Source organism: Alosa pseudoharengus, unplaced genomic scaffold (assembly GCF_046254945.1).
Source record: "Alosa pseudoharengus isolate Yale_2024_CS ecotype anadromous, Long Island Sound unplaced genomic scaffold, YU_APseudo_1.1 YU_APseudo_1.1_scf_24, whole genome shotgun sequence".
Classification (NCBI taxonomy): domain Eukaryota; kingdom Metazoa; phylum Chordata; class Actinopteri; order Clupeiformes; family Clupeidae; genus Alosa; species Alosa pseudoharengus.
Window position 1 is genome coordinate 24,393,307 of NW_027468689.1, and position 17,500 is coordinate 24,410,806.

Here is a 17,500-nt window from a genome sequence, read left to right on the forward strand (position 1 = left end):
TCTGCAACAAGGTTAACATCTCAAACCCTTGAGTTTAGACCTTTTCCAATGTTCTCTGATGTTCTTTGATGTTCTTCCACCTCCTGCAGGGGTCTTGTGGAACCTGTCATCATGTGACGCGGTGAAGATGACAATCGTTAGGGACGCTCTGAGCGTGCTCACCAACAGCGTGATCATCCCACACTCGGGCTGGGGTGGCGCCCCCCAGAGGGAGGACCACAAACTGAAGCTGCACACATCCCTGGTGCTGAGGAACACCACCGGTTGCCTCAGGTAACGCAGCGGACCCCAATGCATCTGCCACGTCTGTAACCCTACTGGGAATCACGCTTGTGTGTGTGTGTGTGTGTGTGTGTGTGCATGTGTGTGTGCGCATGTGTGTGTGTGCGTGTGTGTGTGTGTGTGCGCATGTGTGTGTGTGCGTGTGTGTGTGTGTGCATGTGTGTGTGCGCATGTGTGTGTGTGCGTGTGTGTGTGTGTGTGCGCATGTGTGTGTGTGCGTGTGTGTGTGTGTGTGTGTGTGTGTGTGTGTGTGTGTGTGTGTGTGCATGTGTGTATGTGTTTGTCTGGGCACATGCATGTGTGTGTGTGCGTGTGTGTGTGTGTGCTTGTGTGGGCACGTGCATGTGTGTGATGTTCAGCTGTTTCTTTTTTGTCGTTGCGTTATTTCTATCCTTGTCCTTGTTCTCTGGTGTGTTGCTGTTGATTTCTTTATTTCATATAATATACTGTGTGTGTGTGTCCTCCCTTCTCTTCTCTTCATCCTGCACTCGTTCAACCTGTGGTATTCCCTTTTATCTCACACAAAATACCATTGCCGATTTGTAATGTGTCTTTACAGTCTGTGTGTGTGTGTGTGTGTGTGTGTGTGTGTGTGTGTGCGTGCGTGCGTGCGTGCGTGCGTGCGTGTGTCACAGGAACCTAAGTTCTGCAGGGGAGGAGGCGCGCAGGCAGATGCGGTCCTGCGAGGGTCTGATTGACTCCCTGCTCTACGTAATCAAGACCTGCGTCAATACCTCAGACTATGACAGCAAGGTACAGTACGCATGTGTGTGTTTGTGCAGATCTGTGTTTGTGTGTTGGAAATAACGTCTCTTTATTCCTGGTCTTGGCATAGTAAGCACATCCATGGTGTGTGAATAACCTCTGTACTGCTCCTCTTGAAACCATGGGTGCTTTAGTACAGTCTAAGACTGCTCATTTGCAGAGAATCTGCTGGATTAATATACTGGATTAGTGACTGAATCTGATGGATTATTGACGGAAGTATCCAAATCTCATCAAAAGTCACATATGTTTTTTATTTCCTTTTGTAGATTTCCTGTTTGTAAATTTCCTCTCTTCATTCATTCAGAAAATGCTTTTATTCAAAGTAATTTGCAAAAGATGTGAGATCTGCTCTCTATATGTATCTGCCTCTCCTCTAGCCCTTGTGCTTCTGTCATCCTTTCAAATTCTTCCTTTCCTTCACTCTCTTTTAATCAGTCCCAGTTACCTTTTCCACTTGATTTCTAGACCTCCCAGTCATGGGATGCACCCAAAGACTTTATTTAAACTCTCTGAGCAGTCAGGTTTGTGAGCTGAAGAGTTACGGTGATGTAAAGACTCATTTATGGGGATCTTTTGCCCTCTGGTGGTTGAACTGGGCATTACTGTTATTTTGTTTTTCTTGTTTACATGACTCTTTCATACATACATCCCCTTATTTCTCTCTTGTAATTTGTAACCACTAATGTATTTGATGTTTTAAGGAATTTAATGTTTATATTATGTTTATTTTTACGGTTATTTTTTTATTTTCTCATTAAATGTTGCTATCGGTGCTACTGTTATACAGTATGCATTTTTATATGCTGCTTTGAATGGAAACGCCTGCTACAACTTAAAGAATCAGAATTTTCCATAACACTCACTGTCTTTAGATGTGCATCTCCGTTTACAGTCTGTCTCATCCTCCAGGTGGTGGAGAACTGTGTGTGCACCCTGAGGAACCTGTCCTACCGGCTGGAGCTGGAGATGCCGCCGTCTCGGCTGATGGGCATGCAGGAGCTGGACTCTCTGCTGGGCTGCGACTCCCCCAGCAAGCAGGCCGACTACAGCTGCTGGGGCCTCCGCAGGAAGAAGAAGAAGAAGAGTTGGCAGGACGAGCAGGTGAGCAGGAGAATGCCAATGCTGATGGGGATGCTAGGTCTCTAGACATCCGTAGGGTTGTCATAAGGGCCAGGTCCTCAAAAGGCTTGTATGTTTGTGTCTGCTCATTTGTTTATGAGCAGGTAAAAAGGATGCCAAAATAATTTCACTGGCACTAAGTGCTAAGTTACTATCATAGGTAGGATAGATAGGAATCATAGGTCCTCATAAGTGGCAGGTCCTCAAACGCCTTGTATGTGTGCATTTGTGTATTTCCATTATTTGTGCTATCGTGCATATGTGTATTTGGACCATTTTCCTGTTAGGCCTTTCCTTGGCAAGTTAATCACTACCCGCATTTCATCCACACTTCAGACGGCCCCCTGTGGAACACCTAACCATCCCGCTCTCCAGTCTCTCCCTCCCTCTGTGTCCTTTTTCCCCCTCAATTCTCTCCATTTTCCGCCTTTCAACAGTGGGATGGCGTGGGCCCTGTCCCCGGCTTCTCTGGGAGTCTGAAAGGGGCGGAGATGCTGTGGCACCCCTCGGTGGTCAAGCCCTACCTGACGCTGCTGGCGGAGAGCTCAAACCCCGCCACCCTGGAGGGGGCCGCCGGCTCTCTGCAGAACCTGTCAGCCGGGACCTGGAAGGTAGACAGAGCAAGTCATCACTGGCCCCCTTTCACTCAATGTTGTCCACACATACTGTGTACTTCTCTGGCCAGTTTCTCGCCAATATGCCTTATAATAATTCAGTGTGGCAGCTGTGTAAACAGACCTCTTTTCTCAGATCTCTCTTTCTCTGTCCTTCTCCATCATTCACTTTCTACAAGTGTCTCTCTCTCTCTACCTTCTTTCTATTTTTGTTTTATATACTGAAATGTATTCAGTCTATTCTACTGTATACTGTATATTCTCATACTGTATATTCTTAATATTCATTGTGCTCAGTTTTGTCTTGTATCTTCCAGGCTTGTGCAAAATTCCAGAATTGAATTGAAACTGGCTCTTAAATTCCAATTCAATTCTTGAATTTCACTTGCATTGCAATTGAGGTAGCAAACAGGAAGCAGAATTGCAATTCGAATTGTGCACAACCCTGGTATCTTCCTCTCTCCCATCTGTTTCACTGAATCTCTCTCTCTCTCCCTCTCCCTTCTCCCGCTGCTCTCCCTGTCTGTTTGGTTTGCTAGTTTGCGGCCTACATCCGTGCTGCGGTGCGTAAGGAGAAGGGCCTGCCCATCCTGGTGGAGCTGCTGCGGATGGAAAATGACCGTGTGGTCTGCTCCGTGGCCACCGCCCTGCGCAACATGGCCCTTGACAACCGCAACAAGGAACTGATTGGTTAGTCAGTCGCTGGGCTTTTATAGAACATGAAACACAGCTGCAGGGCCTCAGTAATCTCTGCCGAGGAAGTCAACCTCCAGTGTCCTTCAGAAGAAATGAGAGCTGAATTGAAAGTACTTTCTTTGCATTGAACACACTTCCCTTAGCTTTATATCCCCAGAGAATACATTCATTTGCCATGACCGCCTACTGTATGCCATTATATACGATATGTAGGTCAGGGAAGTACTTTCTTAGTACAATATCATGCGTAAAAAGACTACAATTTTGTTCATTTACCATTGGGACCAGTACTTGAATAGACGTTCACATCTTGTTGCTAAACTCTTTAATGCAACTAAACAATAACATTATATATAACATTCACGTTGGCCACACCTTCCATTCTTTGCCTTTCAGGGAAGTATGCCATGCGGGACTTAGTAACCCGTCTCCCAGGCAACGGGCCATCGCTGCTGTCAGACGAGACGGTGGCAGCAGTCTGCTGCGCCCTGCACGAGGTCACGAGCCGCAACATGGAGAACGCCCGGGCGCTGGCACACACAGGCGGCATCGACAAACTGGTCACCATCAGCCGAGGACGCGGAGAGAGGTACTGAGCAGCCTGGTGCTGTGGTGGACAGCGAGCGTCTCACTGATACTCAAGACTGCATGAAATTGGTTAATGGATTGCAAATGATTAATCTAGACGTTGGTTTAATGTGAGTCTTGATGCCTCTGATTAAAATCAGTGTCTTTGAAATGACTTAATTACAGCCTTTTAGGCGATGCTCTTATGCTAAACAACATTTGCTAGGTACCGGTATGTGCTGCTGGTGAGACACTGGCATTATTTCATGGTCACATGTTAATGTTAAATAAAAAAAAACAAGAGATTGTGATATATTGTACTCTTATGGATACATTAATAATAGGAAACTGGGGTTGTGAATTTTATACCATAAAGAGGCAGCATATCGCTTTAATTTAGTGCCATTCTGCAGATGTATTGCGTATTTATACTCAGTCATATTTCAAACACTTTGTAGCTGTACACTGGGGACAGGTAAAGTATTGCTGCTGTATTTTGGCCACAAATATTTAATCCTTTGGTTCAGACCCAGCTCACACCAGAGCTGTCAGTCAAGCGACTGGACTGTCATAATTAATAATCACCTCCCTGGGGAGCCATTTAAAAAGGGTTTAATGAGAGGCTTTACAGGCTTAAGCTATTGGAATCACTTGGTTTTGTATTGAAATGTAGGCAGAAGATTTGCAGAGCTGTGCAACACATATTTCTTGCTGCTTTTTAAATCTCTCCCTTTCTTTGCTTTCTTTCTTTCTTTCTTTTTCATCTTTCTTTCCCTCTCTCTCCTCTCTCTCTCTCTATCCCCTTGAAAGATACTCCATGAAGGTGGTGAAGGCTGCAGCCCAAGTGTTGAACACTCTCTGGCAGTACAGGGACCTGCGCTCCATCTATAAAAAGGTGATCAAATAGTAAATCCCTCAAGAAAAGCTTTCATAAGGAAGCTCAGAACTCTTAACAGCTCTAAATCCGATAGCAGAAGAAGTGCCTCTGGTTTAGGGTTTTAAGAACAGACTGTAAAAGTTCTCCAGTTAAATAGACCAGAGAGTCTCAATGTTGTAGACTTAATTTAATATAATACTATGACACTACGGAAGTCTCATTCGTAGTTGGCGGACTGTTACACTACTCAGAGTGTTACAAGGATTAGTGATGGGATTACAGTATTTGATATAACATTTTGACGACATGGTTATGTCAGATTGATAAGGCAGAGTTCTAGGTACTAGTGGGTTGATCTCAGGATGCTTTCCCTGAGGTGTGTTGTTATATCAGATTAATGTGTGGTTATATCAGATTAATGAGGCAGAGTTCTAGGTACTAGTGGGTGTGTTGATCTCAGGATGCGTTTTGTCATCTGTCTTTTCACTTCATTTGGCAGGACGGCTGGAATCAGACCCATTTCATCACACCTGTGTCCACTCTGGAGCGAGACCGGTACCGCTCACAGCCCACCCTGCCCACCAGCACCCTGCAGATGTCCCCCGTCATGCAGACAGGTGAGCATATGCCAGCACATCAATGCAGCATGGGAAATGTAGTTCAAAACTAACATACTGTATGCTGATATATTACATTACATTACATTTAGCAGACACTTATTGACTAAAGTGACTTACATATGTTAGCTATATTACAAGGGATCACATTGTCCCCGGAGCAACTTGGGGTTAAGTGCCTTGCTCAAGGGCACAACGGTGGAAGCCGGGAATTGAACCGACAACTTTCAGGCTAATGCACGCTAGCCCAGCTCCTTAACCACTACACTACCACCGCCCGATATAATATGATATAAGTATAAGTAAGTATATATACTTTTTTGATCCCGTGAGGGAAATTTGGTCTCTGCATTTAACCCAATCGGTGAATTAGTGAAACACAAACAGCACACAGTGAACACACAGTGAGGTGAAGCACACACTAATCCTGGCGCAGTGAGCTGCCTGCTTCAACGGCAGCGCTCGGGGAGCAGTGAGGGGTTAGGTGCCTTGCTCAAGGGCACTTCAGCCGCGGCCCACTGGTCGGGGCTCGAACCGGCAACCCTCCGGTTATAAGTCCAGAGTGCTAACCAGTGGCCCACGGCTGCCCAATATAACATGGACTAAGATATTTTAATCTGGAGAAAAGAGCAAAGAATACCATAACTAACAGTTCTTATTTCTCTATAACTCTGTTGTAAATAGTGTACTATATGCAATATTGTATACAATTTTATTAAACATCTCTATATCTGTGCATAACCAAATCCAGGTGGGAGTGCCACATCATCTCCTGCCATGCTGGGTATAAGAGGTCATCGCCTTAGCCAACAGAGAGCACAGTCATCTATGCAACTGCACAACTACTACGGAGACAACACCTTACAGAAGAACCAGTACAGAGGTGAGAACGGTGAGACGATTTAAGCCACCAGCAACTCATATTGAAGGGACAGTGTACAGTACGATATATAGCAAAGAGTTGTTTTAAAATGGAATGGGGTTAAAGTTACCCATAAAAACCTGTAGGTTTCTGATTCTGGAGAGTTCCACTGATATATTTTTTTAGACCATATAATGCTGTCACAGACAACAAGTAGGCCTAGTCCCCCAACAATCTCACAGACAGACAGATAGACAGACAGGCGTACACACACACACACACACACACACACACACACACACACACACACACACACACACACACACACACACACACACACACACACACATTGGGTTAGGTCCTGGAGTATAAAATCTCAAATCTGCATGATGTAAGACTGAAATAAAGGTAAAAACCCAAGGAAGGCAACACAAATGACTTGTGCAGCAACCTTTAACACAATCACTAAACTAGCCTATAAAATTCAGTTGTTATGATTGTTTCAATAAGAGTCCATTTTCAAGAGGTTTATGACCCAGGCTTTTACTGTTCTAGGAAAGCATTTATGACAATATCACTTCCTGTAAACAGCAAGGAAGAGAAGGCATTTGTTACTTCGAAAAATAACAAATTGTTAAAGTATCTTTTGCTTTATTAGTAAGTTTCATTCCTAAGTTTGGTGAAAAGTGCATAGAAATAGTCAGTCTTCATTTAAGGCTAGCTTTCTAGTAGCCTATCCGAATGCACACCTCAACAGTAGTGGATTTCTCCATGTGATTCCAGAGAACTTAGCAGCCTTCCCTCAGCTCAGATCCCCTATAAGCCCAGCTGTTCCTGCTGTGGAGATTACCCAGTACCCACTCACTCTCTGTAACTAGGGGGACTCGTGGGCGGGCATAGGGGTTCAGCCCGCATGTGGGTCTGGAGTCTTAGAGCCCCAGAGCGCTTCTCTCTTGCCCCCGCGAGGGGGACTGACCCAGTTGCTGTGTTAAATGTGAGACTCCCTGCTGAGTCGGCCCAGAGTTCCCCTGAGTCACCGCCGCGCCGAGCAGCGCAGGCCCCAGGGTGGAGATCGTATTAGTGCTGCTGCTGCCGAGGGGCATCCCACACAGAGGGTGCAGTGGAACAGTAACCGTATGTGTGTGTGTGTGTTATGTGTGTGTGTTTATGTGTGTGTGTGTGAGTGTGTGTGTGTTTGTATGTGTCTGTGTGTTGTTTGTGTGTGTGTGTGTGTGTGTGTGTGTGTGTGTGTGTGTGTGTTTCCATGTGTGATTCCTCAGGGTCCACCAAGCCATCCCCCTACTTCATAAGGTCTCTCTCTTCGCCTACAAGAGAAGATACCAGGAGATCGCAGGTGAGGCCTTTTTTGCATAGGTGTGTGCATGAGAGATAGATAGTGTTGAGCATGAGAGATAGCCTGTGTGTGTGTGTGTGTGTGTGTGTGTGTGTGTGTGTGTGAATCGGTAAATATGATGGCCACATAAACACGTCACCATTCTGCCATTTTGCTTCCTCACACTCCCAGATCTTCTACGGCGATGATCCCGGCCCTGGTCCTTACGATTCCTACAGGGTCTACCTGTCCTCTCCGCAGGGCTTTGAGCATGACCCATATCTGGACGAGCCGCTCCCCTTCAGTGTCTATGCCACACAGCCCGCCTCCCACCACAAGCCCGTCACCAACTACGTGGACTTTTACTCCTCTGCCCGCCGGCCATCCTACAGGGCCCAGCAGTACCCCTCCTCACCAGACTCATGGGTGTAAGGGGGAGGTGTGTGTGTGTGTGTGTGTGTGTGTGTGTGTGTGTGTGTGTGTGTGTGTGTGTGTGTGTGTGTGTGTGTGTTGTGTAAGCGTGAAAGAAAGAGTGGGAGCAAGAAAGGGGATTGGACTACATATGGGGGATCGGACCGTAGATGAGGTTGTGTGTCTTTGTCAGGGAGACACATCAGCATGTTAGGAGGTGTTAGGGGCAGTGTGTGTGTGTGTGTGTGTGTGTGTGTGTCCATGCATGTGTTGGGGGTCAGGGGTGCTTATGAAAAATAGTGAGAGTTAGTAATGGTCGCATGTCATGGTAAATATTTATGTGACTGCTTTCTGGGAATGAAATGTGTGTGTGTGTGTGTGTGTGTGTGTGTGTGTGTGTGTGTGTGTGTGTGTGTGTGTGTGTGTGTGTGTGTGTGTGTGTGTGTGTGTTTGTGTGTGTGTGTTGGTGGGTGAACTCGGGTGTTCTGTATGTATGAGTCCTTAATCAAAGTAGTAGGAAGTCCTTGTTTTCTGATACAGAGCCTGAATGTGAGCCAAAGAGAGAGATATAAAATATTATCTTTTTTAATTTATCATTGTTTTCTATGAAATATCGAGAGTGTGTTTTAGGACAGTGCTATCAACTCTTTTTTTATTTATGTGTGTCTTTTGTCGCATGTTCAGGACATGACACAAGTCAGAGACAAGGGTATGCCAGTGTATGTATGTATGTGTGTGTGAGAGTGTATTAGATAGGGAATGTCTGTTAACCAAAAACATATGGAGAACTCTAATCTGTGAAAAGAGTAAGACATATAATGATATTATGTGCAAATGAAGTGGCGTGTTCTCATGTTGTGTCACTATGCTGTTACTATACTGTCAAGATGTGTGTGTGTGTGTGCGTGTGCGCGTGCGTGTGTGAGTGTGTGTGTGTGTTAGAGAGAGAGAGAGAGAGAGAGAGAGAGAGAGAGTGATAGAGTGAGTGAGTGTGAGTGTGTGTGTACATTGTTATGCGTGTGTGTGCAAGTATGAGTCTTGTACAGTTGTCATTTACTGTTGACAAATATATCTAAATATAACTTAAATCTATCACACATCGTCTGCAGTGGAGTTCTGCTGAACACTTGTGTGTGTGTATCAAGTCACAGAGGTAGAAAGTTATGAAATATAAAGAGACTTTATGGAGAAAATATGATTAAAAAAAGAGAAGCTGTTATCACAACAATGTCCAAGTGAATGAGATGGAATAAAGTGACATTTGTTTTTCTAACAAAGTGTGTCATCATTCTTTCGTCATCACAGCTACTTTCTATCATTTATCTTCTCTTTGCCACCTGTTGATTTTCCATTGATTTCGAATCACATATTTTACCCCATTTTTAAATGTAAGTTAAAGTAGAAATAGCGTAATCATAACCAGAAAAAGAAGAGATTTCCGATATGGTTCCATAACATAGGCCTACCAAAGGAAACCTGCCCACACAGACGTTCATTTTCCACTTTTGGTTCTAGAGAGGAATTAGAGATTGGGAATAAGAGATTCAGTATGAGGTCAAAGCCGCTTGGTGTCAGAATTGAGACAACATATTTAGCAGCGTAAAGGGTTATCAAGATGTGATTTTATGGATGTATATAATATTTAACTGCTCGTGGCGCCAACAGTAGCCTAATAATAAACGAACAAACCCAGCCACTATTAACAACACGAAATAATGTAATGTAATAATGACTTGGTGTAGACGCTCAGTCGACTGTGCTGCCTTCGGTGAAGTTCACCTAGCGAGTTTTATGGCTCAATTGTAGCCTACAGGTGGGTGTGTTCAAAAACCCTTCCAGTATTTGATAACTGAACGGTAGGTAGCCTGTATGTCCCTCCTCATGGTCCCTCCTGCCATGACCTCACACACACACACACGCCTTCGCCAGTGAGCGATCGAGTGGGTGAGTGAGGAGGGGTTGTCACTCTTCCGTCGAAACTCCACATTTCAAGAGCCCATGCGGCAAGAAGCGCACGGAGAAGTTTGCCATTGATCGAGCCGTTGCTTCTCTAGCGCAGGTAATCTATGCATTTTTTTATATTCTTGCCTTTAATTATTTTAGTGGCAAGTGGAACTGACAGACACGCTTTTAAAACAAAAGCCATATTATATAGCTACCACTAAGTTTTGTGCCGCGTTTTAAAAACAGGACGCTCATTTAATGTGTAATTTCCATAGTCGTCTACTAGATACATACATTTTTAGTTCAAGTATAGTTTATAAATAAGTATTTGTTGTTGTAGTTTTTTTTCTTTTAACAATTGCAACAAGACTCGTGTTGGCCTGTGTTTTTGTGCTATTCCATTCATTCATAGTGTAGCCAAACGCAACGCTCTGCGCCCGCGCCCACAAGGGTTTATTGCCACGAAAAATTCCTCACTGGTATCACAGTGCGGGTTGCAACAGAGTGTCATGACAGCGTGTCTTCCATGTAGTGAAGTCGTAGACATGCCAGTGTTTGCTCTGTCTCAGGCAGAAGTTCGGTAAACAATTTCGAACAAACACCAAGCAAGGCTGTCAACAGTTCACTACAGACGAACATGATGCAAATGTAGGCTACTTGAAGTACCAAGTTGATATCAGTGAAGAAAACGTCATAGTTTTAAAATTCTAGTTATCAAAATACAAAACCACCACAACGTTAGGTTATGAGAGCCATCATTAGCCTGTATGTCGAGGGATGGTATGTGTGTTGCTTGGAGAGCATTGGACTAAATGCTGTTGAAAGTCAAAGCATAGTTGTACACTCTGGCTTTATGCCAGCTGACACATGCAACAGGTGCTCTCTCTCTCTATGTGTGTGTGTGTGTGTGTGTGTGTGTTTATGCGTGTGTCAGTCACTCTTACCAGTACTAGGGTGCCTTTACATGCATTGTAATCTCTATTGTTTAGTCCAGTGGCAAGCAGGACATATGTACCAGCCTAGCTACTTCCTAGACCTCTTTCCCAGCGTTGTTTCCCCCCTTTAAACCAGCCCTCGTTGTTAGTCGTTTGTCTGTATGTAACCAGATCACTAGTAGTGAGCACAATCGGATTTCACCTCAGCTGGTGTTGGCTTTTGTACCTTTGGGAGGGTCTCCATTGTGTTAATGGATATGGCTTTATAGACTGAGCCCCATCCTGGCATCCCAAGCCAAGCTGCAAACCATATGTCACCCAGACTTTAATGCTTTCTGCAAGTTTCTTTTTTGTTGTTGTTGTGTGTGTGTGTGTGTGTGTGTGTGTGTGTGTGTGTGTGTGTGTGTGTCTGTGTGTGTCTGTGTGTTTATAGACATCACCTCACTGACTTTCATCTTCAAGTTGCTGAGTAGAAGCTCTGTGTGATCGGCAAAAGATGCCCAAATCACCCGGCATGCGTGCCTTCTCGTATTCATGGTGTCTCATATTTTACACACTATGTATTTCTTACAGTAAAACCACAGGGACAGAATTTGGCACAGATGTTTTATGGTGTTTGAGTTAGACAAACCACTCATGTTTAGCTCTGCAAAAGAAAAAGAAACGATTTACGAACTTAACAGTTTTGTATTTTTGTCATGGGGTCTGGATGGCATTACAATGTTTTTGGAGAGTGTGTGTGTGTGTGTGTCTGTCTGTCTGTGAGCGTGTGTTCCTGTGTGTGTGTGAAGAGTATGAAATGTCTGCAAATGTGTCAGATTAAGTGCAAAACACATTAGCCGCCTCTGTTTTCTACAGCTGCCACTGATTAACATTTTTCCTACTCATTAGAAGTGAGTAATGACCCAACTTACTGACCAACAACTGCATCCAGAAAGTAACACACACTCACACATATACAGACATAGTCACACAATTACCACAGACACAACACAGACAGTGAACAGAGCCTCAGTCTTCAACTACAGTCAGTTTTCAGGAGCAGATGTTTTAGGGCTCATTGTTTGTAGTGGTGGAAAACTTAATATGGACTTTTAACTCAGCTGTTGAACTTTACATGTATGGCACGTCTGATATATCTTGCTGATCTATATGGGAATAGATGCCCTATTCAGGTGTGTCTGGGAGCTTCAGTAATATGATGAATTCCCAGGTGCCTCATCACCTGGGCTGACAGCATGGGTTACCTGGATCTCCACACCTGTGGCATACCAGTCACAGGAAAGATGCTTATGACTTGAAAACACATGGATGGTCACACACACACACACACACACACACACACACACACACACACACACACACACACACACAGACACACACACACACACACACACACACACACACACACACACACACACACACACACACACACACACACACACACACACACAACTAACCCTAATGAAAGCCATCCTCAGTTGACTGGTGTATTTCCAGGTGGTGAGGGATAGACAGCACATGCCTTCATGTGATCACACAGTACGGCACTCTCTGATCCATAGACAGCACAGACTCGGCCAAATCAAATTACTGCTGTATGTCAGTGCGCTTAGCAAGAACGAAGAGTGTGGAGAGTATACAGCAATCCAAACACGACACCAAACACGACACCAAACACTCACGCGTCATGTGGTAACGCTCAAGATGCACGTAGAGCCAAATGCTGTGACTGTTTATAAAGGACAGCGTACTGTAGCATTCGCTCAGTGAAAAGAGAAAGGTAAAATAACAAAAAAATAACCAAATATAGTCGTTGCTGAGTGGAACTGGCCGATTTGTCTGTTGTCTGTACTACACATGTCCAATACATCTGCAGAGACCATGCACTAAGCACCCGAGCAGCACGGGTCATAGCACTCACAAACCCAAAGGCAGGGAATTTCAAGTTGTTTTGGACACACGGGCCTGGAAAGAGCCATGCACAGGCCATGTTCCTCACAGCTTGCAGTGTCATCCGTGAGACTACATCCTGGAGACGGTCGATGTGTGAGGTTAATGATTAAGTTTGCACAAAGAGCCGCACACTGGGGCCCCCGCAGTGCTGCAGAGAGAGAGAGAGAGAGAGAGAGAGAGAGAGAGACCGAGTGACCGAGAGAGAGACCGACCCCAGGCCACTGCGCGAGTCTGTCTTCCCAAAGGGGGGATTAGGCTCAGAGCGGCGTGGAATATAAACACACTCTCCTCAGAATGCTGTTTCGTCTAAAGATCACAACAGAGCAGCCCAAGCATATCTGGAAGGCAGACAGACATGGCAGTGTTACCTTGTGACCTTAATGTCGGAGCTAGCTGGGTTTTCATGAGGATGAAGTGCTCGCTGGCTGTTAGGTAACTGATTTAAGTGGAATTGAATATAGGAGGTAGACGAATTAGAACAGCATTGTGACTGGGAAACATATTCTCTGTCTGTTGTGTTTATTAGATAAGAGGAGTAATGTTTAACTTTCCCACTGACTATCTGGATTTCCTGATTAACATGCCCTAAGGGCAGAAGTGAAAGGGAAACCTCCAGGGCTTTGGCATTGGCAGGCCTTTTGCTTACCAAAGCTGACATAATCCACCTTTGCATGTTGACATAGTAGCACCTACTCTAACATTGGCTCTAGATTCGGTTGGAAAAACGAAGTAATCGTTTTGTTTTTATAGGCCTTGGCGCTGCTCCAGTTGCCACACACTTGTGTTTCCTCGGTAACCTAAAAGGTTTTCTATTATTTTTAAACATAATGTGGTTTATTGATGTTGTTGTTAGTCACCTTGGACAAAAGTGTCTGTCAAGAAACGTAAACATAAACCTTCACTGTTGTGTCTGAGCTGTTGTTTCTTGTTTTGTTTTTCTTTTTCTCCTACGTCTCACCTTTATGATGTCACACAGACAGGCCTCTGTCGATGAGTCATGTGAGCCAGGCAGAGGAAGAGAGACGTTTTTCTGTCAACATCTTGGCCCAAGCCAAGAACTTGATCTTTGTCATATGACCTCATTATGGATTGATCATGTCTGTTTACGATGTTGGATGAAACAGATTAGCCGGGGCTTTCCAGGGAAGCCCATAAAACCTATGATATGACGACGAACAGGACGGAACCTGCCTCCACTCTAGTTAACTTGGTGACAGGTTTAGGAGAGAGCCCCCAGTTACAATCATAGATGTGGTTAAAGCTCGAACTACTTTCCCATCAAAACCCCTATGAAGATAACAGAGATGGGCTCTCACTGTTTTATAGGTGAGAGGAGATTTCGAATGCCTGTTTGGAAACAGCCTCCATACCAGAAAGCACACACTAAAAGACACACACACGCACACATACACACACACACAGTTCATGAATTATCTGTTCTCTCAGATGAATACGCTTAAATTGTTTTCTATAAAACTTCTGAAAGAACTCTTTGATATTGATGATAGACTTCAAAAATGAGATTTCACCTTATCTTATTCTCTTTCTCTCTCTCTTTCTCCCCCTCCTCTCTATTCTCTTTTATCTCTGTCTCTTTATGTCCTCCATCTTACTATGTCTCTCTTGTCACTAGTTTCTTGCCACCTTCTCCCTCTCTCTGTCTCATTCTCGGGTGTGACCCGTTCGTACAGTATGTTCTGGTAGACTCTTCCACTTCCATCAGATCCGTTGTTAGGAGGAGAGAAAGTGTCGTGTAAGCTTGGAGCAGAACGAGGCCACGTCTTCCAGAAAAGGAAACAAGGCCATTTTCCCTGTGGTGGCTGCCATCGAAACCCTATTTAGAAATGCTCGACCTGGTTTTCTCCCAATCAACGTGCCCCAGTCAGCGCTGACGACTTCACTTCAACGCAGTGGTCGGCTTCTCCTTCTTAATCAAACATTCATTCAAGTTCAGTCTCTGTGGCTTTCTAAAGACACGGCCGCTTCCAATCGACTCTAGCAGCACCAGCTCCATCTTATGGTATAGAGACGGAGAAATGGTGCTAGGTGTTTGTGTGGTTGTGGGTTGGACGGAGTGAACGTGAATGTGTGTGTTCCGATGTTCTTTCACCCTCTCCGTCTCTTTATCCCCCCTTTAATTTATCCAATCCTTTTCATCCTTTCATCTGTTTCCCTGTTTCTTTCCGTTCTGGCATTGCGCATCTGTCATTTGCTATTTTTCCCCTTCGATGGCCATTTGATTGAGTGGCTTTTTTTTTTCCTTTTTTTGGGCCTAATTAAGCTCAGATTGGAGCGTTGCACTTGGCCAACAGCACCATGCAATTACCAGGGAACTACAACTTAAAGAGTTATTAAAAGGTTTAGGGGGCAGTGGTGGTCAGACAAACCCAAAGTCCTCTTGGCATCTTCCGTCAGGGGAAAAGCGCTTATGTGACGTCTGTCGGCGCTCTCCACTTTGAAATGAGATACTTAAACGTGCGCAGACAGCAACGACTACACCCCACACTCACCAAACACACGGCCATTGGCTTGTTTGGCAGGGCAATGACCTTTGACACACACACACAGACGTACACATAACGTAGGCACCTGGCAGTTGCCTCTACTGGAGGAAGGGGGTTAAGTTTCAAGCTGCAATTGTGAAGTTAGATTATGACTAAGTCGTTCTTTGAAAAGTTGTTTATTTTCCATTGGTCGACGTTTGCATGTGCTGAATTCATTAAGTATTTCGTTGGTTTACATTGTTTTCTTGTAGTGGTTTTAAATTGTATGATTGTGTGTGTGTGTGTGTGTGTGTGTGTGTGTGTGTGTGTGTGTGTGTGTGTTTGCCTTGGCTGAGAGTAAGTAGCGCCAGCAGATGAGGCCCCTTCTCTCAGTGGTGTACAGATTGCTGTACTGGTGCTGGTCTTAACCACTGTAGTTGTAGGTTGGTAAGGGTGGGTGGGGGATGGGGGCTGTGTATGGTTATTAAGCAGTCGTAGGAGGATTACAGGAGTCAGCAAACCATCAAAGCATTTATGAGATAACTCTACACATCCCCATTCACCCCCCCACCCCCAGCAGCCCCTGGGAAGCCTTCACCCCTTATAGTGGAGGCTGGGGCAGGGGTTGGGTCTGGTTGAGTTGGGTTTTGGGTTGGGGGAGCTGCTGGGGACATATGTCATCTCAGGCCTTTGTTCTTCTGCAGTGACATGTTGAGGTTTTAATGAACCTCCTGTGGTCGATGTGTCACTGGGAGTTATGCAGACCAACAGTGAAATGGCCTTTGATTTTAAATCTGTGTACGCATTCAGGGACACATGCATATACAGCACACAGAGCTAATCTCACACATGCAAGCACACACACACAGTCATACAAACACACACCAGTACACATCAAACATGCATGTGTAATGTCTGTAACTGAAGAAAACAATACTGGTAACGAGGCTAAACAAATGCATTTGTACAATAAAGTGCACACAGATTTTGCACCGTACACTGTGGAGATATAAACATTTGGCACTAGCATATCAATAACTTCTCACAAGCATCTGCAATACGGTATTTAGATATTTTATATTATGTGCCAACCCTAGCACACACACACACACATGCACACACACACACACACACACACACACACGCACACACACGCACACACACACACACACACACACACACACACACACACGCACACACACACACACACATGCATACGCATGCACACACACACAGATTCCAACAACACGTGTGTTTATAAGAACTTCGAAGGAGCCTATAAACAGTGTTTAACATTGCATATGGTTTCCGAAAGAGGAGACTGGCCTTCAGCTAAGTACATTCAACTAAATGAGATGGTACTTCATAGTAATGCATGTGTACTATTGTGTTGGAAGGAAAGTATTAACACTTGTGTGCATCCTGAGCCCCTTCCTGAGCTATTTCCTGTTAGAGTTGAGTTCGAATCTGGAACCTTCCGCTAGGTTCATCCCAGATGTCCGTGCCTTCCAGTGTGTGATGAAAACAGTGTTCATGAAATGAATTGCGTATTTTTGAACTTTGTTACCATAAATGACAACACACGAGAAGGCTGGTTTGGCTGGTAGGACTAATATTTTTTCCTGATATTGTTTTGTAGGTGTTTTTTTTTTTTTTTTTTTTTTTTTCCTTTTCTCTTCTTTTCTCCCCTACCCGAGACCACATCTGAGAGGGCAGGAAGTGGATGTGGTCTCTCTCAGATCACAGTCATTTAAGGCAGGATACAGGCCGGCAGTATCTGGGGAGCACGTGCCCCCATCAGAGTGAAGCAGCAAGAATGGGGCCGAGGGTGGGGGGATGGAGTGTGTGTGTGTGTGTGTGTGTGTGTGCTGGGGAGAGGGGGGTGACAAGTTCTAGAGTTTCCGAGGGGTTTGATGTGCTGGTGTTGGTCGTAGGAGCTAGTGGGATGAAGTGTAAGCTTCCAAAATGAAATGATAATGTTTAAGGACCTGGTGTGGACATGTTCTGTTTCTCAGACTTCCCTTGATGGACAAATG

General features: G+C 44.8%; 2 protein-coding genes across 2 annotated transcripts in view; both read left to right on the forward strand.

Moving 5' to 3' along the window:
• LOC143142018 (plakophilin-4-like) overlaps window positions 1-8,279 on the forward strand; it is a 43,872-nt gene extending 35,593 nt beyond the window's left edge. Inside the window, exons 13-23 of the mRNA XM_076302707.1 lie at window positions 90-273; window positions 918-1,035; window positions 1,960-2,151; window positions 2,607-2,780; window positions 3,323-3,473; window positions 3,876-4,068; window positions 4,857-4,941; window positions 5,423-5,540; window positions 6,292-6,423; window positions 7,683-7,755; window positions 7,918-8,279. Of these exons, the coding sequence (XP_076158822.1) occupies window positions 90-273; window positions 918-1,035; window positions 1,960-2,151; window positions 2,607-2,780; window positions 3,323-3,473; window positions 3,876-4,068; window positions 4,857-4,941; window positions 5,423-5,540; window positions 6,292-6,423; window positions 7,683-7,755; window positions 7,918-8,167 (1,670 nt within the window). The 3' untranslated portion in view covers window positions 8,168-8,279. The remainder of the gene's footprint in view (window positions 1-89; window positions 274-917; window positions 1,036-1,959; window positions 2,152-2,606; window positions 2,781-3,322; window positions 3,474-3,875; window positions 4,069-4,856; window positions 4,942-5,422; window positions 5,541-6,291; window positions 6,424-7,682; window positions 7,756-7,917) is intronic.
• A 1,855-nt stretch (window positions 8,280-10,134) lies between these two features.
• The window catches only part of LOC143142571 (protein TANC1-like), a 71,973-nt gene continuing 64,607 nt past the window's right edge, over window positions 10,135-17,500 (forward strand). Inside the window, exon 1 of the mRNA XM_076303541.1 lies at window positions 10,135-10,205. The gene's annotated coding sequence lies outside the window, so the exon portion shown is untranslated. The remainder of the gene's footprint in view (window positions 10,206-17,500) is intronic.